The 26,376-nt window shown below is 35.4% G+C and overlaps 1 protein-coding gene across 1 annotated transcript; it reads right to left on the bottom strand.

The window, feature by feature from the left end:
• Positions 1-19,653: 19,653 nt before the first annotated feature.
• LOC147030754 (uncharacterized) lies at positions 19,654-23,208 on the bottom strand. The gene is made up of 3 exons (XM_085875144.1): positions 22,172-23,208; positions 21,880-22,074; positions 19,654-21,782 (listed from the first exon to the last, which is right to left on the bottom strand). Exons 1-3 carry the CDS (start codon positions 22,262-22,264, stop codon positions 21,126-21,128), a joined length of 945 nt encoding a protein of 314 aa, XP_085731270.1. The 5' UTR covers positions 22,265-23,208; the 3' UTR covers positions 19,654-21,125.
• Between the last annotated feature and the right edge of the window lie 3,168 nt (positions 23,209-26,376).

Below are 26,376 nucleotides of genomic sequence, written 5' to 3'. Positions count from 1 at the left end.
TGCTGGGAAGCACGTACTCTGGCACCATCGCCACCACACCACTCACACACGGGGTCGCACTCACACCTTGCACCACACACACAGGGACAACCACACTGGGGATTCGTGTCCCCACAAGGGTCTCCGGGGCCTCTATACCCCCCAAGCTCTCAGTGCACCTGTCCACAGCACTCCTCCCCTCGACCTCGCAAAGCACGACCGAACTCACCTGGTCGTGACTCGCCTCAAGGGGGCATACTCCCTCCCCTCGTTCCTGGAGGAGGCCATCCAGGTGCTCGCACTGGGTCTCGACACGCTCCGCGAGCTCAACCCCATTGTCCTCCACTACCTCCGTGTGTGCGTCACTTACCCCGTCCTCACCGTGCAGTCTCTCCTCTATCGTTCCCTTCCCGGCTACCGTCACTGCCAACTCTTCACCCTTTACCTCCCTTGTCTCCACTATTATTTCCGTTGTCGTCACCTCGTGTCTCGTCTCACACGTTTTGGTCTCCCCATTTAATTTTTTCCTCTTGGTCACCGTCGATTCCTCTGTCACGACCCTTGCCCAACACGCCCCCCGAATTATTTTTTTACCCGCCTCCACCGCGGGCCTGTCAGCCGTTGCACCCCCTTCCAGCTCGTTTGCTCCCACACGTGGAGTCGCCATTCCCAGCTCCCTGGTCACGGCCTTCATGCCCGCCTGCAGGCATCGGCCCACGTTCTGCGTCTCACCCCGTAGCTCTTTCATTTCTTCCTTCATGTTTGCTTCCATTCCGTTTATTTGCTTGTTCATTTCGTTTTTCATTTCATTTGTATTTGTATCCATCTTTTCGTTCATGCCTTTCATTTCGTTTGTATTTGTATCCATCTTTTCGTTTATTTGTTGTGTATTCGCATCCATCTTTTCGTTCATGCCTTTCATTTCGTTTTTCATATTCGCATCCATTTTTTCGATCATTTTCGCATTCATCTTTTCGTTCATTGCCGCCAGCATGGCGCATAGCTGGGCCATGTCGGATGCACTCAGCTGAGCCGTTTCGGCAAGGGTTGGGGAAGGGTTTTGGTGGAGAGGGGGGGGGGGAGGTGTCATACACTGCGGCCGCTGCCGCACCCATTTCGGGCTCTGGGTTCAGTTGGGCGAGTCCGTGTTCCTGCACAATCAACATTTCCTGCTCGGGGATTCCATCCTGGACCATGGATCCTACACATTCTACATCCATTTCTAATACCCCCGGCTCCCGCTCGCATTGAGACGCCATCTTGCTTCTCGTAAAGAGTTAATTTGAATCGCTCGTAATTTGGAGGGAATCGGGGGTCGCTTCTCTCACCCCTGGACCGATTCCCGTGAATTTAATTGGAGACAGGAGAGCCCGTTTTCCTGTTCTCCAATACCAGTGCCGCGAGGAGGGCGATGAATTTGTATCGCACGACCTGACACCAGTGTTGCGGGTTTCGCGCCCGCCGGCGTGCTGACGGCCACGTAACTCGAATCGCGGCACGTCGCCCACCGGACGGACAATCCAGTCGTGACCCTCTCGGACTAACGCCGGGAACCAGTCACGGGTGGACCTTTCGGTCTCACCGCGATCGAGCCAATCAGCCCCCGCGTGGGATAGGGTTGCTCGCCAAATTCGACCTACCTAAGTACCCACGCGGAGGGTAGACCGGGCGATCGCACCTCGCCGCAGGTCGACTTCGGACACGGGCCACTTAAGCGACCCGTTCCGTACTATCAGAATAACCGAGCGGTGTTATCGTCGACCTCGACGGTTCGATTAATTATCGGGCGTATTCAGCCCACTACCAACCCTTTACGTGAAGCAAGATGAGGATTCAATGGGAGAAATGACGAAGCGAAGCGGGAAACAGTTCAACACAAAGCACATTTATTCGCGGCACACGGGAAGCACACATATACAATTCCACCAAAAGCACACAGAAAACACACAATTCCATTTACACAAAAAGCAAATATAAAAGCGAAAACACAATGCAGAGCTAATACCGACTACCGAGCACACGGCAACACTTATACAATTCTACTTCACAGACGGCGCCGACAACACATACCCAAAACCAAGGAAAGAATACCCCCAAGAATGAGGCGGGCCTGAGGCCGAGACCGGGTCGCGCCTGCCCGTCTGGTGATGAGACGCGGAGCGGCGATGGCGCCGCAACCCCGCGGGCCTCGCGGACGGTGTCTGGTAGGGGGTGGGAAAGGGGCCCCCTTGGTCGCACTATCTCAGCGCGGGGGGGAAACAGGAGGGGGTTGCTGATGCTCGGGGTATAGAGGATCTTTATTATCCCTGGTGTGCGTCTCCACCTCGGCCAGGTCGCGCTGTCGGCCTCCCTCGGGTGCAGCTCCCTGCACGACGCGAGCACCCCCTCGTCTGGTGTCGCCGCCTTTCCACAGCTCGTCCCCTCCGTTCCGACTCCAACGCACACGACGAGCAGCTCCACCGCCCGCGAAGTCTTGACCCTCTGCTTCCGACTCTCCTACTCTCCGCCTCTGGACTCTCCGACTCTCCAACTCTGGACTCTTCTTTGGACTCTCCTCCTTGGACTCTCCCCTTCTCGACTCTCCTCCTCTCCGCCTCTGGACTCTCCGACTCTCCTGACTGACGAACACGGTCCTTTTATCCCCCCGTAGCTTCGCCTTTGACCCCCTCCCTTTGACCTTTCACCTCGCTCCCCATTGGCCCGAGAAAAAGTGGGCGTGAAGGCTTTTTGATCCACAAATTTGCATATATCGATCGTCCTGGAGGCGGGGCCAAATCGCCCCTCGCTCACCGATTGGACGGCAAAAAGTGGGCGTGTGTCGTTTTTGATCCGTTTTTGAAGCACAAAATCCGTGATTTTGTACACGCTGTTCGACGCGCGCCCTGCACGAGTCCAACACCGGTACCCACAGCGGGGCAAGAACGGTGGCGATGCGACGGCTGCGAGGTGTGACGTGAAGGTCGTGGCGGTTGTGGTGAAGCGGCGTTGTGGTTGGTGGTTGATGTTGTGGTTGTGGTGGTAATCATGGCGGTTGGTCCAAAATAAAGATAGTAAAAGAAAAACGGCTATCCTGAAGAGTCGCAGCACGCATAAATGACATGTATTCCCACGAGACAACGGGTTCGGGCCGAACTACACATGCACTTACCGAGATACCTCACCTAAGGGACCTGAATGGTGGTTTGCGAATTTGGTAACCACAACAATATATATATATATATATATATATATATATATATATATATATATATATTTTTTTTTTTTACACATATGTTCTCTTTAAAACACAATTTGCCTGACAAAGGCCTGCCTGTATGCATGCTCATACATGTAACGACCTTTGCATCCCCCCAGTCGGCTTACTCTGAATCTGATTCATACATGCTATACTCTGGGGAAGCTGTTTTAAATTCAAAACTAAACTGTCAGCCCTACATAGTCCCTTTTTTAACAGAGTGGAAGGTTGGGGATGAGAGGTGGGAGGGGAAGGAGGGGGGAGAGTGACACCTCACCAAATGTCATACACACAGGGGGAGGAGTTTGTGAGCAGGAAAGCATGAGGGGAGGGGTTCTCGACTTGTGTTTAGTAGTGGGACTTGGGTGGGGGAGGGAGTGCAGGATCAAATTAAATGGAGGTGGAGAAGGGAGGGGGTTGGGGAGGATAGCATGAGGGGAGGGGAAGCAAACGCAGCGCAAGGTGTGGGGAGCGGAAGCAAACACAGCGCAAGGGGAGGGGAAGCAAAAGCAGCGCAAGGGTGGGGGGAGAGAGGGGAAGCAAAAGCAGCGCGAGGGGTGGTGGGGGAGCAAAAGCAGCGCAAGGGGTGGGGGGAGGGGAGCAAAAGCAGTGCAAGGGGTGGTGGGGGGAGCAAAAGCAGCGCAAGGGGTGGGGGGAGGGGAGCAAAAGCAGTGCAAGGGTTGGGGGGGAGAGGGGAGGGCAGCATGAGGGAATGGAGAGGCAGCGTAAGAGCAAGGGAAGGAAGTGTGAGGGGGAAGGTAAGCAACATACAAGGGCATTACCAGGATGATAAAACACACTCGAACAGCAACATTTTGTTTTTAACCACCGTGTTCTTTTTGAAACCAGGTGGAAAAACTCTCTTCTTTCTTCATTTATAATAATGTCTCATTCAATCCCATTTCTCAGATTGATTAGATCCAGAAAACTCTGATTATACACCACCTTTTCAAGCATCACAAAGCAGGTTGCTCGACTTGCAACACAGTTGAGAATAGAATATGAAAAAGCAGCTGATTTTCATTTACAGCTGATAATTGATTTACACGATTTTCAAAGGGTGAAAGTTAATTTAAATTCTGGGTTTTAAAAAAAAAATGTTTTTTTGTTTGTTTTTAGCAATTCCGCAAATATTGGTATTTCCATCAGTGAAGCGACATCTTACTTTTGGTAGTGCTGAAATAATTAACAACCACGCAGCTAGGTGAGTGCTCACCATGTGCTTAAGCACTCCAATTGAATTCCTGGCTTAGCAAGCGATGACCGAATGCCAATCGGTCATATAAACCCATGTACCTGGAAACGCCCAAGCCATGTCCGGATTGGACAAATGAACACTATGAGCCGGAAGTGTTGCTAAGTTCAATTCTGGAGCTTAAATTTTGAAATTTGGCTTGTTTTAAGAGATTCTCAAGGTTATGGCATGTACAGAAATGAAATAAAGCCACGAATGCTGGCGTCTGGGCGTTTATAAGCTTTGCAATGTGAGTAGATGATAAATGGGGTTTCTGTGATGCCCATTCAAATGAATGGGGGGAAAGGGAAAAACTTTAACTCAAGCCCCAAAAGCCCAAAATAGGAAACTGATTTTCACCCCACCTATCCCCTTCCCTCCCATACAAGCAAATGTAAAATAGGAGACTGATTTTCTCCCCACCTATCCCCTTCCCTCCCATACAAGCAAATGTAAAATTGAGACTATGAAAGATGGATACTTACTGATGAAAGCACTTCTTCCCTTTCTTCTTTTCATTCCACTCAAAGTGCGAACTAACGAATATTTGACCATATTCTACTTTAGGGAATAACTTAATTTTCTTATAACATTCATTTTCATCGAGTATATTCACAAAGAATAACTTGGAACTTGGTTCTTGGTTTAAGTGTCTTTGTTGAGCAGAAATGAAATGATAAACTTCTCTTAATGCTCTTATTTGACCACCTCCTGAGCCACGTATCATTTTTAGATTGTAGTAAATTGTTTGTCCATTGTTCAATTGATAAGAATCAAAGTTTTCAGTCCATTCAAGGATATTAATTTTTTTCTTTACATCATCCATCTTATTTGTAATAAAATTTATCCGCTGATTTGTTTTATCTACTTTTACCCTGGTTATTTTTTCAATAAGACTTATTTGATATTTGTCACATTTTTTTATGTTTCCCATTTAAATACCAAGGCTGATTACATCTCCACTCTTTGGTTTGGTTATTGCTTGGTTCTATCATTTATAAATCAGTAAAAAGACGGGGGTAGCCTGTTAAAATTCCCAACCCAATATCTTAACACTTATACTTATAACCATAAGGGAGACTATTGATTCCATTCTCTAAAATATATATTTTATCATCAAAAGCTCCTAATGCTTTCTTATTTATATCTTCTGTATATAATTGATATTTATAACTTCTTAATTGTATTCATTTTTCTGTACTCTTCCTTCTTTAAGGTTAAACCGTTGTAATAATGTTTCAAGTTTATTGTTTCCTTGATTATATTTTTCTTCATTTCCTTTAGCTTCTTATCACACCTTTTAATGTTATTATTATCAATATACGTGAAAGCATAAGATTTTGATCTCAATCCTATAAATTCGCTCATTACCTTCCCACCCAATTCATCTTTAAACTTACCAATAACCTTTTTATCCTTTGATGAAAACAACACATCACCTGACATAATTACTTGTATCATATATATCAATATTATCAATCATATCCTCATATACATCACTTGTCTTAATTTCTAATATAAAACTATCTGTATCCATATATAACAATGACATTATCTTTATACTTTAATTTTAAATTATTATAGTAATAGTCATACATTAATGACTTTGACAAGTCAAGAATTGATGTTCCTAAAAAATAGGTTAGTAGGGTAAGAATACTGATTCTGGCTCACTTTTCCCCATGTAAATGAATGGGGGATTTTCAGCGATTCATATTTTTTTTCCCGAAAAATAAATCCCCTTTTTATCCCAAGGTATATTTATTTGTCTCCCCTTTTAACTTGGAGGTTGAACCTCATTGAATTGAACACCTGGGGGTTGAACAGCTCACTCATTGAACCTATAAAGATTTGTTCATTCTCAAATTCCTTCAATAGTTTAATTTTCTTTGCACAATAATCCCCATCTAAAATATTGACAAACAAAACATTTGAATCTTTATATTTTTTAAGATATCCCTTTTGTGCCATTACGAAATGATAAACTTCTCTTAATGCTCTCATCTGACCACCTCCTGAGCCACATATCATTTTGAGATTATAGTAAATTGTTTTTTCATTGTTCAATTGATAACCATCAAAGTTTTCAGTCCATTCAAGGATATTCATTTTTTTCTATACATCCTCTAACTTACTAGTTTTTAAATTAATTCGCTTATTTGTTTTATTTACCTTTGTTTTAGTTATTTTTTCAATAAGACTTATTTGATATTTTTCACATTCATTATGTTTTCCATTTATATACCAAGACTGAGATTTTCTCCACTCTTTAGTTTGATTAATACTTGGTTTAACCATTTATATATTGTGAAAAAACGTGGCGGTAGCCCTTAAAAACCCTAACCCATCTTCCCATCGTTAAAACATAATCTATTTTATACACTCTATCATACAATATCCATATGGAACACAATCTATTCCATTATCTAAAATAAATCTCTTATCATCAAAGGCTCCTAATGCCTTTTTATTTACTTCTTCACTATATATGTTATGTTTATAACTTCTTATTGTATTCATTTTCCTATATTCTTCTTTCTTATTCATCAAACAATTATAATAATTTCTAAAAGTTATTGATTTCTTTATTACATATTTCTTTATTCCCTTTAACCTCTTATCAATCTGTTCACCATACTTATAAGCATATGCCTTTGCTCTCAATCCAATAAACTCACTCATTACTTTTCCACCCAACTCATCCTTAAACTTACCAATAACCTTTTCATTCTTTTTGGAAAATAACTCACTCTTCTTGCTGAAATTACTTGTATCATATACTCCAATATTTTTCTTCATATCTTCATAAACATCATCAGTTTTTATATCTAGGATAAAACTATCAGTATCCATATACAACAATGAAACATTTTCACCATACTCTTTCTTTAAGTCATTATACAAATAATCATACATCAATATCTTTGATAAATCAAGAACTGCTGTTCCAATATAAATTGGTTTATCCATTACAATACTTTCCTTTTTCATATGAATTGCAGAAAAGTTCTCTGAAAAAACCTCTTCTCTCTCAAAACTTGGTTTATTTATCAATCTCGAAGCTTCTTTCCAAGATGTTGCGAATCTAATGTTTTGCCTGTTTCTAACATTTTCCATAGTCTTTCCAAATACAGCATTATTCATTAATTTATAAAAGTCCCCTTCAAATTTTACTTTTGTATTTGCTCTCATATCTGTATTGAATTGAATATACTTTTTCACCCAAGGACTTTGTTTAAATTTTAAAACTCTATTAATTTTAGCTACTCTCAATCCTTCTCTCAAAAACTGTTTTAAGCTTCTCTGATGCAAAACATATCCCTCTTTATCATAGAATGTTGTTAATAACTTTTCTGTTGATTTACCTTTAATATTAAAACTTTTATGATAATCACTTAACCATTCTTTCTTTGGAGTTTCTTTCTCACATGCAAAAGGAAGATCTTTATGCTTATTATGAAGATCACTCGGGTACCTCAAATCAACTTCAAAATAATAACCTTCTTCTTCGTCATTCAATTCCTCTTGAGAAGAAATAACAATATTCATCAAAGCCTTTTCATAATCCTTTTCTTCCACCCACTCTAATTTACCATAAGGCAGAGATTGAGACATTGCCCATCCATACAAATTATTAGCATCAAAATACATCAAATAATTACTATCTTTTTCACTATCATAATTTGGAAGATATTTATTATTTGCTTTAGCATATCTTTTTGAACATACTTGTGATATTCCACCTCTTGGACTTCTCAATCATCAAAAGCATATCCACATCACTGATTAAATCTATATCTTGTTTTGTCATTTTCAACATTGCACTCCAAGCTAAACCAGGAGCTGTGAAATAGTGGGCAGGATCTAATCCATAACAATTTTTATTATGACAGAGTGATCTAAAAGCTTCAAACACATCAGCTAACAATAAAACATCTGTTTTTAGATATAAATCGTGATATTCTCCAAGGTTCTTTATCTTAAATATTTTCCATATTTCTTGTGCGTGTTTATATTCCTTATCACTTATCTCTTCTTCATAAAGGTTATTATAGAAACTTTCTTTTGAAGGAAGTTGTGTTTCTTTAAATCTCATAAATGAATCCATATAATCATAAGGATAAATTCCCTTACTTGTAAGAATTTTCTCTTTACTTTGAATTTCATTCCTTGTTTGAATTTCCTCTCTCGTAAGAATTCCTTCTTTAATCAGAATTTCATCTTTAATCTGAATTTCCTCTTTAGTTCGAATTTTCTTTATAATTAGAATTTCATCTTCAGTTAGAATTTCTTCATTAATTAGAGTTTCCTCTTTACTTTGAATTCTCTGTTTAATCTGAATTTCCTCTTGAGTGAGAATTTCCTCTTTTGGAAAGAATGAATTAAGATTTGGAAAAGAGTCCGTGGAGCTTAGATTTGATGCGAGGTAGGCTAGTGGTGTTCCCATAAACTTGTAAGAATCTAAAAACCTAATAAGAGTTAAAGGTTTTGTGAATATCATTTTTGAAAATGAAATATACTTTTGACTTGTGTTTGTTATAGCAGAAATATTCCCTGGTGTTTTTGAAAGTTCATTTATAAATAGATGTGTATCATAGTTGGCGCTGTTGTGAAGAAAGACTGGAATAAAAGAAGGTAATTTATAATTAAGATTCCAACAGGAATGAGCGGGACCTCTATATTTACCAGTAAGATGACAATGGTCTCTAACTTTAGACTCCTTAATTTCCCCCTCACAAATATGACAGATATTGTTCATTCTAAATTCTAATTTTTCTTCTTTGGTTAATTTCATCGGTTCATTTGTTTCTTTCATTAATTTAGTGAGTCTTATACAATCCTTTTCTAATCGTTTTACAAACTCTTGTGAAGCATTTTTTCCACGATAATGTTCAAGTTTGTTATACTTTTCTCCAACAGATGATTTGATATAATAACAGAAACCACAAGGAATATGTTTTTGATATTTATTTGTATATGGTTCTTTTGGATTAGGAGAAGCAGTATTTATCTTTTTAAGGATACATTCAAAATCAGCGTATATCACAAATGGGTGCATGATAGATTTATTATAATCTTCAAAATAAATCTTTTCACCAGGTTTAGGCATTGTAATTACAGCTGATTTATGATTACTACAATATTTTGAATGTTGTTCTAATCGTTCTTTTGTATGAAATGAATTAAGACATCGCTTACAAGGATATATTTTGTTTGCTGTTCTGAATACCTGAGAAGAGATTAATCTTGATAAATTATTGATGTATGTGTAATGTGAATTCTTTCCAACACTAAAATATAAAAGGTCAATGTGTGTTTCTTCATTTTTATAGTTGTTTGAAATTTTTAATATTTGAACTTTGTTTGTATCCGTTAATCCATATACATTAATGGAAAGATTATTCTTTTTCTCAAATTTAGGAATATCTGTTAGTGGCATTGGGAATTTAAAATCTTTAATGTCTAAGGTATTCTCATATTTCATATATTGTTTTACTCTTTCTGAATTACATTTTGGTGGATGTAAGTGAGCAAGAACAGACCAGAGAAAACATTTATTATCATTGTTCTTAATATTAACAACTGCCTTCTTTAGTTTTATTTCTTTTGGTAATTCAATATAAGAAGAAGCTTTAAGAGGGTTTGATTTTAGAATGTGTATGTCTAAAAAGATGATTTTTTTAATATTGAATCCACTTCCTACCACTGTATTATCAACATCCTCCTCTTGTCTTGATAGTTCTTCATAAACCCCACTATTCAAAAAATCTTGAAATGATGTTATAAAATGAAGATCTGTTCTCATATAAGGAGTTTGTTCTTCATCTTGTCTTTTCATATTCATTTTCACTCCCATATAAAACTTTAAAGTTTTCATTTCTTTTAATGTCTTTTTAATAAATTTTTCAACATCGGGTTTCACTATTTCAATTGATTCAGCTATTGATGATGGACCGGGTTCTCCAAATTGAAAAATCCTTATTTTTATATGCCCTTTAAATGCCCCATCAGTGTTTTCAATATAATAGTCTCCCTTTACTTTAAACTCATTTTTCTTGTGTTTTTGTGATTGAAGATGTTGATTATAACTACTCTTCAAAACATCCTTTGAACAGATATCACAATGTTTTCTTTCCAACTCAAGAGGAGATATTTGATGAAATAGATTAAATGTGTGTTTGTTGGTTCGGAGGTGTTTTCTATAATGTTTATATTCGTGATTACAAACATCGCAGTACGTTGTATTCACCATATTTATAGAATAAAACTTTGCTTAAACTAAAATTTTCTTGATGAAAATTTCGTTTAATTTATAGGTGAATCTGTGCTTAAAAACATTTTATCCTCCAACTTTTTCACTTAATAAATACAATGTTTCAAGACACAAAAGACAAGTTTCAATCAATCTCTTCATCTGTTAAAGATACTGAGAAATATGTCAAGGATGTAAAATTGAACAAAGATAAATATAACAACTATTGGATAAAAACTATTATGGTAAATAATATGAGTTCTTCAATTTCCTTCAGTGGAAGGGCTTTTAGTATACCTGGTAGAACATCAATTAAAGTATCTCTAACAAAAGTTTCTCCTCTCCTTCTAGTAATATATTCAAAACTAGAAAAAGCAATGAAACAAGAAAAAGTATCAAAGAACAAAAACCTTATGGATGAAGCTTTAGAAAGAAAAGATAAGACCATCTGTAATATGCAAGGAGAAATTTGTATTTTTTTCAACAACCCTAAAGATGTAAATCTTGATGAAATAAAGGATGTTAATATATCAGGTGAAATGACATTTCGTTCAATAGTAGTTAACGATAATTTTAAAATTACCTTTAATATAAAAAATGTTGTCGTTGAATCTGATAATGAAAAAAAGTATATCGATATCGATGGTAATATACAACTGAAAGTATAGATGAATTTCAGTTTAAGTAAAGTTTTACTTTATAAATATGCTAGACTTTCCTGATTCTCCATATGACAAATTTGAGAATTGTCCTGCGTGTGAAAGACAGGGATTAAACACAGAGTCAAAAGCCTATAAACAATGTATATTCTGTGATTATCTTCTAATTAATGATAATAAAAAATATAAAAAGGAAAATAATTCTTTCAGATTTACACCAAAAATGAATTACTTTACAAGATTGATTAGAGAAATGAATGTAAAGTATGAGGATGATAACACACCTTTCCTTACAAGGGAAGAAACTGAACGTATAAGAGAAATGTTCAAAGGATTGTTGTTGTATATTATTCATGGATGTAATTTTCAGGGAAATATCAACACAAGATATTGTATAAATAAAATAATGGATTATCTTGAAATTAAACCTGAACTTAGGATAAAATATAGAGTTTCTAAAAAAGCTAATAATAAATTAAATAACCTGTTTTTCAAATATATAAATGAATGATTTTTTACCTATTTGGGAAAATAAGATAAAATTTAACAACCATAAAAATCTCCCAAATTCATTAAGATGTCTCATAGTTGGTTCAAGTGGATGTGGAAAAACCTGCTTACTTTTAAAAATGCTCCTCACTCCCAACTTTTTAGATTATGACAATTTAATAATTTTCACAAAGTCGAGTTTTCAACCAGAGTATCAACTACTCTCACAAGGTTTTAATGCTGGTCTTCAAAAAGAAGATATAATCGGTTTATTTAAACGTCAAAAAACCTAAATGATTATAACATTGAAGATATAATTCAACTATTTTGTGATACACAGAGATGTAAAAAGAAATCAAATCTTATAACTTGTATTCTTAGTGATAATACGGATGATATACCGTCTCCCCAAGATTTGGATAAATCAAAAAAGAACCTCGTTATCTTTGATGATTGTGTTAATGAGAGAAACCAAACGGTAATGGACAGCTACTACACAAGAGGGAGACATTCTTCTTGTAATTGTATTTATCTTAGTCAATCGTACTTTCAACTTCCTCGTCGTTCCATCAGAAACAATGCTAATACTTTTATTTTATTCAAGTTAAATTCAATAGATATCAATAATTTTTGGAGAGATAATTGTTCTACATTATGTAGTAAAAAGAAATTTGAGGATTATATGAAGCACACGACTGAAAAATATAAATATATTGTTGTGAAACAAGATGAGATATTAAGGGATATATTTTTTGTTTTATAAACAATTACATATATAAATGACAACTATTATTATAAATCTTGTGGGTAAATCTGCTTCTGGAAAAAAACTTTCATAAATCAAGGTTCTTGTGTAGTACAAATGAGAATATTGTAAATTTACTTAAAAAACACCCCGTGATACGCATTGTATCAACAACAACTAGAGCAATAAGACCTGGAGAAGTAAAAGGTGAAGATTATCACTATATTTCAGTGGAGGAACATATGCGATTGAGGAATGAAGGACAAATATTTGAGGAGGTTTCTCTTGGTACAACAAAATATTCACATTGTAAGAGTGAGTTAAAGAAACTAAAATCTGGTGGTGTTGGGATATTAGAAACTAATCCAGAAGGAACGAGACAAATTATTAAATATCTGAGCGGAGTGAAGATTTTATCATTCGGTTTTGATGTTGATGAAGAAACTCAACACAAACGTATGAAAAGCAGAGATGCAAGGATTAGTGAAGAAGAAATTACAACTCGCATTAATGTTAATAAAGAATTTGATGAAATATTTAAAGAAAAGGATTTATTTGAACACATCTACTTGAATGATGAAGAAAAGGAAAATTTCCCTGTTGATCTTTACAATTCATTAAATGATATTTTACAATAAATAAATGGATACAAAAGAAAGAGCAAGAAGATTTAAGGAACATCAAGAGTTGGTTTCAAAAGTTGTAAAACAACAGGAAGACATAAAGAAGAAACGCAGACAGAAACTAACGGGCGAAGAAGCATTTGAAAAAAACAAGATAAATTTTTTAAACCACTTTTAAAAACTTCCCAAGAAAAAATGAAAGATGTTTCCACAGTTCCCACAGTAGAATATACTCCTAGAAAGCTTCAAATGTTAAAAGATTTCAGTCAAATGACGGAGGAAGAATTAGAGCATATTGGAGAATTAGAACATGATGAAGGTTTATTTCAACAACTGGAAGAGATTAATCAACCCCCTGATTATATTGTGAATGCTGTTCAAAACAATGAATATTCAGCAGATTCAAAAACCAAAGCAGGACTCATTCCAACAGAACAACCAGCAATATTTCATCTTGTTCAAGAAAAGGTATTGATATTTAATGATGAATTAAGGTTCTTAAGTTCTGCTCAACCCCTGTTAAACTAACTCCGAGATTAATGTTTCTTCTCACAAAAGATGGAAGGCAAGGTTCAACTGTGAGGGATGAATCAAAGTATATTGATAAACCATTGGATATGGAAAATAATGATGATAGAGTATATATTGATTTGCTGAACACTCTAAATTATAAGGTTATTCTTTCTGGTAAAAGTAGGAAGAATGAGAAGGAGAAACACATTATTCAGGCTTTAAGTATCCTTGGTTCAGGTATTAGTTTTCTTCCAAATGACCCATCGCAATTAGTTAATAGACTGTTATTGTTGTTCGGCAGTAAGAAGGCTGGAAATAACAATTGTTTTAATGAAGCATCAGCCATTTTAGACCAGTTGATGAACATGAAAATAATTAATAAATCTCAATATAAAGACATTTTATCTCATATTAAATAAGATGAGAAGCACAATCCTGAGTTTTAATTTCACAACAAGCGACCACACATCTTCATTCCCATACCCACTACAACTTGACACAACAAAAGAATATGAGGCATCTTTATTGTCCATGGAGACTTATAATACCTTATTTAATATAACCGAGAAAAATGACAAGTTTAGTTATAATCCGGGAAGTGGATACAAAACGATAACAGTCTCACCCGGAGCATACGAGATTTCTCAAATATCTTCCGAAATTGCTCGTCTTATGAAAGAACAGTGTGATGAACCAAAAAATATTGTTATAAACATTCAAAAACATACTTCAAAATCAACGATTAAAGTTAAAAATAACTACAAGGTTGATTTCACAATTGATAATTCATTTAGAGAGTTATTAGGTTTCTCCTCAAAAAAGATTGAAACTAATGGGACGTTTTACAGTGATAATGTCATTCAAATATCCTCAGGAATAAATTCGGTGTTAATTCACTGTGATTTGATTGATGGTGCTTATAATGATGGATTAAAAACAAATACAATATTTTCATTCAGCGCATACTCAACCCCAATTGGTTATAAATTCAATATGGAGCCTAAAAATTTGGTTTATCTACCTGTGTCAGGAAAAACCATACACAGAGTAAATTTTAGGATAACCGACCAAGATAATCGTGTGATTTCTTTTAATGGAGAAGTTATATCCATCAGAATTCACCTACGTGAAGTTTTTCAATAAATAAATACGATGGTTATTGTGAGGAAGCACGAGTTGGGAAAATATAAAATAATTACAGGGGATGGGATGTTCCTTTCCCCGTACTACAAGGGTGAAGGTATGTATCTTGGTAGAGGATACTATAAACCTAAGAGACAAAGGGGTGTCGGACATCAATTTAGAGGAGATGGGATAATTGATACTCTCATGGGTATTGGTTCAACTATTCTTAAACATAAAGACCTAATTGGTTCAACTGCTTCTGCTGTGGGAAATGTAGCAGGTGCTGTAAAGAGTATAAAAGATGCTCAGAAAGAATCTCATAAATTACAAGCAATAAAAGAAATTAAGAAAGGTAAAACTCAGTTGTCCCCCAAGAACGACAGAAAATAATTCAAATACTTGGATCAGGGTTTCAAAAGTTTTAACATCTTTTTTCCTAAATAAATACAAGTATGGAAGCAATTGATAGTATCTATGATTTGGATGATACTATTATTATCTCAAACTCCACTAAAAAAGAAGATTACTTCAAGGTAAATGCAATAACTGGAACAGACTGGAATACAAATGGTACAAAAAGTTTTGAAATAAATAATCAACAAACCTATTTGAATCTCTCCGAAAGTTTCTTGTTGTGTAAATTTAAATTCACTAAGGCTGGGAATAACACAAACGCTACACTTGTAAATGATTTCTTCTGGAAAATGTTTGATAGTGTGCGATTGTATATTGGAACACAAGAAGTTGAAGCGGTTGATTATGTCTCTGCTGTATCTGAAATGATGAAATTTACACTCTATACATTCAGTGATAGAATGGGAAAGGGGTCTGTCGAAGGTTTTATTCCTGATATGTCAACGGGAACAAACACAGACCCTGGATATATTCAAAGGAAAGGAATGTATAATGATGATACAAAAGCAGAAAATAGTTTTACTGTGGCAGTTCCTCTTAAAGGTATATTTGGATTTTGTGATTATGATAAAGTTCTGTATGGTCTTAAAATTAGATTTCAACTACAAAGGAATGATAATGAAAATAGATTGCTTTTTGGTGTTGGTAATGCTTTTGGTGATCAGAATAAATTTGTAATTGAGGAGATGAGTTGGTATATCAGTGAATATACTCCTAATCTTAAAACAGAAGAGATGTTGAATCGAAGACTTAACTCAAAGAAACCACTCAATGTATCATACCGTAAAAGAATATGTCAACACGTTAAACTGAATCAAACCACTTGCACGTGGAATTTGGGTGTTCTGGAAGGAAAGCCACGATATCTGTGGATCATTTTTAAAAAGCCAGATGGTGATACTGCGACTGATAAGAATAATGCATTGAGTGATAATGCTAAGGTGAAACAACTTCGCGTTTCTCTAGATGGAACATTTTATCCACGAGATAGATTGGAAATTAATTGGGAAAAAAATGATTTTGCTGAAGCATACAAGTCTTACCAAAAGGTGTGTGAAAGTAATGGAAATAAAGAACCTATTTTGGATATGACAGCATTTAAAAGTTTGTATACAATCTATACGTTTGACCTGAGCGCTCAAAAAGAAACTATAAAGTCTAATCGAGTGGATACTTCCCTATACATTGAAAGAGGAGAGAGTGAAGAAGTTGATACATATTGTTTGCTTTTGGAAGAAACAGAATTGCAGATTAATACAGATAATGGTGTGATGATTAGTCTCACATAATTTTTTTGTTAAATAAATGAGTGGCAAAGTACCAACTGGGGTATATGTTAATCAAATCAATCTTCATAAACTATCATCTTGTGTTCAAAATCAAAAGCCTTGTACGATTAACGTTAATACAATTCAGAGAAAAGGAGCAGTAAGAATTGATGTTTTGCTCACAAGAGAACAGGTTAAAATCTTGAATGACACTGGCTCACTTAAAATTAAAATGACAAAACCAATGTTGAAAAAATATTCAATAAGAGAGACGAGTGGAGGATTTCTCCCATTTCTAATTCCTTTATTTGCTGGTTTAAGTGCGGTTGGAGCATTGACGGGTGGTATTTCAACAGCGGTCAAAACTGCCAACGAAAGGAAGGCTCAACTCCAGGCTCAAAAAGAATTGGAAAGACATAACAAAGAGTTGGAGAAACAAATTAGTGGAAGTGGTGTAATTGTAGATTTTGCTGAAAAACTTGAAGGTCTGCCTGATAAAGCGAGATTGTTAGTTGGAGATATGCTTTCTTCTATAGCACAAGCAGGTGTAAAATTAACGAAAAGAGGTAATGGATTATATCTTTCTAATAAATAAATGAGCATTGATGAGTGGTTGAAAGAATTTGGAAAGAATACAACATCAAATTTACAACTTGCCAAATATTGTAAGAAAATAAAAATTCATAATGTGGTTATTTGTATGAGAGATGAATTAACAAATGTGTCGAAACATACAAAGAATATTATTATGAACTTAGAAGATAATGATGGGAACGGTTCTCATTGGGTTTGTATTTTTAATAGTCAAGACAAATATTATTTTGATAGTTTTGGTCTTCCACCACCTGTTGAAGTCATAAAATTCTTACAGAATGGTGTTTATCAAACATTTCAAGTCCAAGAATTAAATTCCAAGTGTTGTGGTCAATTATGTCTATATGTGTTATTTCAACTCAACAAAAATAAAAAATTTTATGATATTATTTTTAATCTAATATAAATGACTTATGTTGGTAAAGATGGTTCTATCTTTGGTGTATCTCAAGAACTGGATATTGATTTATCAAATTATTATACAAAGGCACAGGCTGAACGATATAAATATAATATAAACAAAAATATTAACATGAAAAATGCTTATAAATTAAAAAATTATCCAAGCCCGACTGACGCGAATGACTTGGTGAGATTAAGCGATTTATCACAATATATATACTTAAATAAAACGGCTGTGTATTCTAAAGATACAGAAGTGTTGATATTATCTCCAGGTCATACAGAATTCACAGTTCGAATTAAAATAAATTTTTATAAAGAAGGGCGTATCGTTTGTATGAGAATAGAACAATGGGGGTATGATATGAATGATTTAGGGTATAATTGGTCATTTAAAATTAACCTCGAAGACCTGGAACAATTAAATCAGTCTCGTAAGGAAGAATATTATCCACTTGGTATCGAGAATGAGTTTTGTGGAGCCACGATTAGTAAACAACAAATATAAGAATTTAATAAGGGTAAATATAATAATGGTTTTGCCCTTGTTTATCTCATGAAAACAGAAAAAACAGGATTATATATAATAAGTAAGGAAATACAAAATGATTTAACTATGGGAAGATGGGGAGGTGTTTCGTGCCATAATATTATTCTAACATATATTTCTAATACATAAATGACAGCAAGAAGGCTTCAAGAAAATTATCATTTCTGTGTTCAAGCATACCTTCAAGAAAAGGGTATTCGGTATTTTAATAAATATGTTCTACAACATAAGAATGAGGTATTTTCAATAAAAGATTGGCATTATGCTGATGTTGATAAACCGACAACTTTAGATTTAATTAGAATGTTAAATAATGAAAAAATTATAAGGTTAAGAAAAGGTAAGGCTCTTTTAGAAATTCAAAAGAAATTTTATTGGTTTCCTGTTGTAAAAAAAATTATTTTGGATACAGGAATAACAAGAAATCCTGATGAATATATGTATAATATTCTATGGGGTGTAAACGATTCAAGTATAGTAAGGGATGAGGAAGGAGTTGAAGAAGAGAGGGAAGAGGAGGAAAAGGAGAAGGAGGAGAGAGAGAAGGAGGAAAGAGAGAATAGAGAGAGGGAGGAAAGAGAGAAGAGAGAGAAGGAGGAAAGAGAGAATAGAGAGAGGGAGGAAAGAGAGAGAATGAATAAATATCAAAATATGGAAACCAGTGAGATTCAAAAAAGAATAGAGGTATTAAAGAAAATAACTTATCTCACCAGGGAGGAATACAAAGAATTAACAAGTCTATTTGCAATACTTTCAACAAAACTATTAGCATCGTCAAGCTATTCATTTTAATTCAAGTTTTTCTTAAATAAATGGAGGAGAGAGTGAAGGCATTTCTAAGGATTCTTTATGTTTTAAAAATTAAGATTCAAATGTGCATGTTGGAAACTAAAAAGGTTTTTGCACTCTGCAGAAATTTTTCTCATAAATAAATGAGTTATTGTCTCAAATGTAAAAAGAAAACTAATACTAAAAATATTTCATATATTAAAAGTAAAAATAACAGGGTTATACAAAAAGGTATATGTTCGGTGTGTGATTCAAAAAAAAATCAATTTATCTCCAAACACAAACTCGGAGGAGATATACAAAAGTTTTTATCAGGAAGTAAATTTACAACTACTGGAATACCAGGGGAATTACATCTTCCAGGGTATTCTTTCTGTGGTCCAGGCACAAACTTGGATAAAAGATTAGATGAGGCAGACAATCCTAAATCCTGGAGTAAACCAATCAATAGAGTTGATGAAGTGTGCATGAGACACTATATTGATTATGGGAATACCACAACGTTGGAAGAAAAGCATGAAGCCGATAGAGAAATGTTGTATAATTTGTCTCTGATACAAAATCCAACCTTGAGAGAAAAAGTTGATAGGTTCATCGTGAAGAAGATGATTAGTGCTAAATTGAAACTTGGACTTGGAAATTCAAAAAACTTATAGACTCTAATGATGCCATTAAGACTGAAGAGCAATTAGCTGATGAATTACATAAACCAATATTCACAAAGTTTCAGAGAAGGAAAGTTTATTCCAAGGAAGTTGATTATATCTGGTCTGCTGATTTGATTGAACTCAATAATGATAAGGGGTACAAGTATGCTTTAACCGTTATTGATTTGAGGAGTAGATATGCGTGGGTTGTCCCTTTAAAAAACAAAACAGGTAATACTCTTATGTTAGCTTTTCAACAGATATTTAATAAAAGTAAGAGAAAACCTAAAAAATTGTGGACTGATGAGGGTAGAGAGTTTTATAACAAGACATTTATGAATTTTCTAAAAAATAACAGTATTACATTATACAGTACCTTTAATGAAGGGAAGGCAGTTGTTGTTGAACGTTTTAATCGTACCTTAAAAGAGAGACTATATAAAAAATTCACACAACTCGGTTCACAACAATGGTCATCTTTTATTCAGGATATTGTGGATAAGTATAATGACACGATTCACACGTCAACGAATATGAAGCCATCAGAAACATTTACAAAATTAAAATATGAAAAAGAGATTAATGTCAGAAAACCTAAGTTCAAAGTTGGTGATATCGTAAGAATATATAGGTGGAAATCTCATTTTGAAAAGGGTTTTACTGAACGATGGACGAAAGAACTTTTTAAAATTGTTGATGTAATAGATACAGTTCCTTGGACTTATAAAATATATGATTTGGAAGGGGAAGAGATTTTAGGTTCATTTTATTCACAGGAATTACAAAAGACAAAACTAAGCAGATAATACACCTTTGTGGACACTCGAGGGCCAAGTCCGAGGTGTATAACAGTATATAATGTGTGTCAAGGGGACGTTCTTAGATCTGTGAACCCCAAACACAGAATCCTCAACTGAATAGTCAAGGCTTAACTTTTGTTTGTTGATGTGTATGTGTGTGTGTCCCAACCCTCACATTCAAAATCTCAACCCCAACCCTCACATTCAAAATCTCAACCCCAACTCAATCCTCGCCCAACACAATGTCTTTTTCAAAATGAGATTTCCACCTATATATATATATTTTTACGTTTTTTTTTTCTTCTTCCAATTCTGTCTTTTAAGGCTTTCAGGTTTGATGACGTAGAAAGGGGAGTAAGCCTGCACTTTCTTCCCAGAACGAACAATGTATATTTTTTGTTTTTTTCTCTTCTTCCAATTCTGTCTTTTAAGGCTTTCAGGTTTGATGACGTAAAAAGGGGGAGAAGCCTGCACTTTCTTCCCAGAACTTTCTTGATCTTGCTCCCATCAAGCACCATCCGACAAAGAACTACATCGATAGGTTTAGATCCCAAAGAGTGATAGCAACTCCAAAAGTCTCCAAAATATAAATAAATAAAATAATAATAATAATAAATAAATAAATAAATAAAAGCCCCCAAAAAAGTTTCAAGTGTCCAACATAAACCCAACTTTCCAAGTCTTCAAGGTATAACCACATTCCCGTTGAGTTTCCAAGATATGTATCACATTGTGAGTTATCAATCCAGAACCCACATTTCAAGTATTCAAAGTAAAACCAACTTACAAAGTCTCTTAAGGATAACTCATTTACTGATTTTTTTCAAAATTTGTGAGTCTCCAAGGTAGGACCCATATTTAGAACCATCTTGGCAGAACCCTTTTCCTGAGTCTCCAAGGTAGTTATTTAAACCATCAAGGCAGAACTCATTTACTGATTTTTTCAAAATTTGTGAGTCTCCAAGGTAGGCCCCATATTTAGAACCATCTTGGCAGAACCCTTTTCCTGAGTCTCCAAGGTAGTTATTTAAACCATCAAGGCAGAACTCATTTACTGATTTTTTCAAAATTTGTGAGTCTCCAAGGTAGGCCCCATATTTAGAACCATCTTGGCAGAACCCTTTTCCTGAGTCTCCAAGGTAGTTATTTAAACCATCAAGGCAGAACTCATTTACTGATTTTTTCAAAATTTGTGAGTCTCCAAGGTAAAACTTGTATTCTGGCTCATCAAGGTATAACTTGTTCAGTGGGTATTGTCTTGATAACTCACAATGAGTACTATTGCTGTAAAACTCTTTTTCAGGATTTTGCTGGTCTCCAAGGTATAACTCTTTGGTTGGGTCATCAAGGACGAACTCGTTCTGTGGGTCTTGGTCGCTCATAAGGTCTTCAACCAAGCCAACAATTTCGCCCCAAGTTGTAGCAAAAGCAGTATTTTCATTTCGTATTTCAGACACAATTTCCTGTGAGAGAAAATAATAATGTATTAATTAAGTTATTTAATTATTAAATGAGTATGCTTCAATCAAAGTTTGAAAATAGGAAAATAAAAAATCTTACCTCAATAGATAAGAGGTTTGAATCCAGTTCATCAACTTGAAGGTTTAGTTCCATACAAGACAGAGAGTTCCAAGGAACACCAAAGTCATCCCACTCAAGGTCTTGGTCGCTCATAAGGTCTTCAACCAAGCCAACAATTTCCCCCCAAGTTGTAGCAAAAGCAGTATTTTCATTTCGTATTTCAGACACAATTTCCTGTGAGAGAAAATAATAATGTATTAATTAAGTTATTTAATTATTAAATGAGTATACTTCAATCAAAGTTTGAAAATAGGAAAATAAAAAATCTTACCTCAATAGATAAGAGGTTTGAATCCAGTTCATCAACTTGAAGGTTTAGTTCCATAGAAGACAGACAGTTCGAGACAAGCACACAGAACACCATTGCCAGCAAAAACAAATGTTTAAAATGGAGCCTGGGTTTGAAGCTTTTATAGAGAAAGACTGGTGGGTGTGGTTTCCTTTGGAAATTCCCTGGGCAAGCCTAGGCAAGCCTTCATTGGGAAATTTTTCAAAACCATAACATCCTGTAATTTTCTAGTGATTTCTTTGTGAGTCAGAGATGAACTGGAAATGATGTAAGAGTGGGCGGGGCTTAGCAAAAGTAGGCGGAGCTTAGGAAAAGTGGGCGTGGCTTAGAAAAAATACCTTATGAAAAGTGGGCGGAGCTTAGCAAAAGTGGGCGGGGCTTAGGAAAAGTGGGCGTGGCTTAGAAAAAATACCTCATGGAAAGTGGGCGGAGCTTAGCAAAAGTGGGCGGGGCTTAGGAAAAGTGGGCGTGGCTTAGAAAAAATACCTTATGAAAAGTGGGCGGAGCTTAACAAAAGTGGGTGGGGCTTAGCAAAAGTGGGCGGGGCTTAAAGAAAAGTGGGCGGGGCTTATTGAATACCTTGTGGAAAGTGGGCGGGGCTTAACAAAAGTGGGCGGGGCTTAAAGAAAAGTGGGCGGGGCTTAACAAAAAATAACCTGTGGCTCAGGAGGTGGTCAAACAAGAGCATTAAGAGAAGTTTATCATTTCGTAATGGCACAAATGGGGTATCTTAAAAAATATAAAGATTCAAATGTTTTGTTTGTCAATATTTTAGATGGGGATTATTGTGCAAAGAAAATTAAACTATTGAAGGAATTTGAGAATGAACAAATCTTTATAGGTTCAATGAGTGAGCTGTTCAACCCCCAGGTGTTCAATTCAATGAGGTTCAACCTCCACGTTAAAAGGGGAGACAAATAAATATACCTTGGGATAAAAAGGGGATTTATTTTTAGGGAAAAAAAATATGAATCGCTGAAAATCCCCCATTCATTTACATGGGGAAAAGTGAGCCAGAATCAGTATTCTTACCCTACTTAGGTTTATGCATTTCAATACTCTTTTTTTTTTTTTTTTCTTCAAATGAATAGCACAAAAGTTCTCTGAAAACACCTCCGCTCGCTCAAAACTTGGTCTATTAATTAACTTTGAAGCCTGTTCCCAAGATGTAGCAAGTCTGATGTTTTGTCCATTCCTAACATTTTCCATAGTCTTTCCAAATACAGCATTATTCATTAATTTATAAAAGTCCTTCTCAAAATCTGTTTTTGCTGCTGTTCTCCTTTTTTGTATTAAAATCAATATACTTCTTTAACCAATGACTGTTTAAATTTCAAAATCCTATGCATTTTCCTCACTCTCAACCCAGCAGATAAATATTGTCTCAAGTTCCTTTGATGCAAAACATAACTTTCTTTATCATTTAATGTTGGAAGTAGTTTTTTCTGGAGATTTACCTTTCATATTGAATGACTGTTGGTAATCCCTTAACCATTCTTTTCTTGGACTTTCTTTATCAGGGGCATAAGGTAGGTCTTCATGTTTGTTATGAAGTTCTTCTGGATATTTTAAATCAACCTCAAAATAATATCCAACTTCAGCTTCATCCAATTATTTTTGAGAGGAGACAACAATGTCTTGAAAGACTTTTTCATCATGTTTTTCTTTAACCCATTTAAGTTTTCGATAAGGTAAAGATTGAGACATAACCCACCCATACAAATTGTTCGCATCATAATACATCAGGTAAGAGTTGTCCTCATTCTTATTATAATCAAGAAGATATTTGTTATTTGCTTTCGCATATCTCTTGGAACATACTTGATATTCCTCCTCTTTTCGCCTTCTCTATCATTAAAAGCATATCTATATCACTGATTAATTCCAAATTCTGTTTTGTCATTTTTGACATAGCACTGCAAGCCAAACTCGGGGCTGTGTAATAGTGAGCGGGGTCTAATCCATAAGAATTTTTATTATGACAGACTGTTCTAAAAGTTTCAAACACATCAGCCAATAACAATATGTCAGTTTGAAGATACAAATCATATTCTCCAAGATTTTCTATATTAAAAACTTCTCCAAAACCTTTTTAGCTTGTGTATAATCTCTATCGGAAATATGAGTTTTATTCAACTTGCTATAGAAACTTTCCCTTGAAGGAAGTTATGTTTCTTCAAACTTCTCAAATGAGTTCATATAGTCATACGGATATACATGTATTCCCTTTTGTGATAAGAGATCAATCTCTTCTTGATTTGAGAAATGTAATTTAAGATTTGGAAGTTTTTAATATTTGATGCTAAGTTAGATAATGGACTTGCCATAAACTTGTATGTGTCAAGAAATCTGATATGGGTTATGGAGGATGTATGAATTGTTTTTGTGAATGAGATGTATTTTTGATCTGTGTTAGGAATGGCAGAAATATCTCCAGATGTCTTTGAAAGTTCATTTATAAATAGATGTGTGTCTTAGTGAACGTTGTGAAGAAAGACAGGAATAAAGTTTGGGGGCTTGTAATGAAGATTACAATGGGAATGAGCTGGACCTCTATATTTTCCAGTAAGATGACAATGATCCCTAACTTTGACCTCTCCCTCAATTTTCTCCTCACAAATATGACAGACACTGTTCTTTCTAAATTCCTTTTTCTTTCCCTTTGTTAATGACATTGGTTTATAGGTTTTCATTATTATTATTATTATTATTATTATTATTATTATTATTATTATTATTATGCAGTCTTTTTCCAATCGTCTTACAAATTCCTCTGAGCCATCTTCTCGTCTATAAGGTTGTAACTTGTTGTATTCATCACCAACGGATGATTTGATATAATAACAGAAACCACAAGGAGTATGTTTTTGATATTTATTTGTGTATGATTTATTTAGATTTGGAGAAACAGGATCTATATTTTCAAGGATACTTTCAAAATCAGCATATATCACAAACGGATATTTTATAGATTTGTTAAAATCTTTGAATGATATGTTTGAACCTGCTTTGGTAAATTGATTACGGTTGATTTATGATTACCGTAAAATTCGGACTATTAGCCGCAACTTTTTTCTCTCAAATTCGACTTCTAAAATAATGATGCGGCTTGTTTATGGATTTTCCCGATGTTGCGTTCAGGCCAAATAAAGTTGTTGTCATCAGTCTCCAGTCTATATTTAGATTCGCATTAGGTTTCAAAACTGGTTTTGACTCTTCGTGAATTCAAAACTCACTGTAAAAGTCCTCTTCCTGCAGAAAGTCAATTAATTTTCTTGGCTCATCGCAGAGAGGTTATTCTTCTTACTTGGATCGACGTCGTTATTTATCTATATGGTATTTATATTTACGTTTATTCCCTTGCATTGTTAACCGAAACTTGAAAAACGTAGAATGAGCGAGGTAAACCACAGCTGAGCTCGAAAAAGTTCAATCCACACTTCAATCAGAAGTAAACCACAGCTGAGCTAGAAAAACTTCAATCCACATGTCTTCCCTGATCGCCGCGGCTGTTTGTGTGTTTCCCTGCTTTTTTCAGTGATGAGTTTGCGACCTCAGAATATATTTAGAGAGATATTGATTTGGTAAGAGTACAGTATGAAGAAACAAGAGGTCCACACGAGGAATTCAAAACTCACAGAGGGGCGAACTTTCTCGCTGCAAAAAGTCAACAAAGGCTTTCAGAGGTAGGAAATGCCGATGGCCCGAACTGGAAGATGAGCTTGAAGACTTGGTTAACACACAGAGAGTGGATGGTCGGGGTGTTTCTACTGTTCAGATGAGACTCAAAGCAAGAGAGATCACTTTTTGTGGCTAATTTTCAGACATTTTTGTGTTTGGTTTTTTTGTGCAACATTTGCAGCTTATAAACCAGTGTGGCTTGTGTGTGTTTAAATTCCAGTTTTTTTTTTTTTTAATTTAGGGGATGCGGCTTATATAACGATACGCTCAATGGTCCGAATTTTACGGTACTACAATATTTTGAATGTTGATTTAATCGTTCTTTCGTGTGAAAGTAGTTGAGACATCTGTTACAAGGATAAGTTTTACATTTTCTCTTGTATGGTTGTGATTTGGTTAATCTTGATAAATTTTTGATGAGAACATAATGTGATTTTTTTTTTTTCCTTTGAAGTAAAGTAGAGGCCAATGTGTGTTTCATCATTTTAATCGGTGTTTGAAAATTT

Source organism: Eptatretus burgeri, chromosome 3 (genome assembly GCF_056783735.1).
Source record: "Eptatretus burgeri isolate ZD-2024b chromosome 3, Ebu_testis_v1, whole genome shotgun sequence".
Lineage (NCBI taxonomy): Eukaryota > Metazoa > Chordata > Myxini > Myxiniformes > Myxinidae > Eptatretus > Eptatretus burgeri.
Note: the sequence above shows the minus strand (reverse complement) of the source record. Positions and strands in the feature narration are given on the sequence as shown.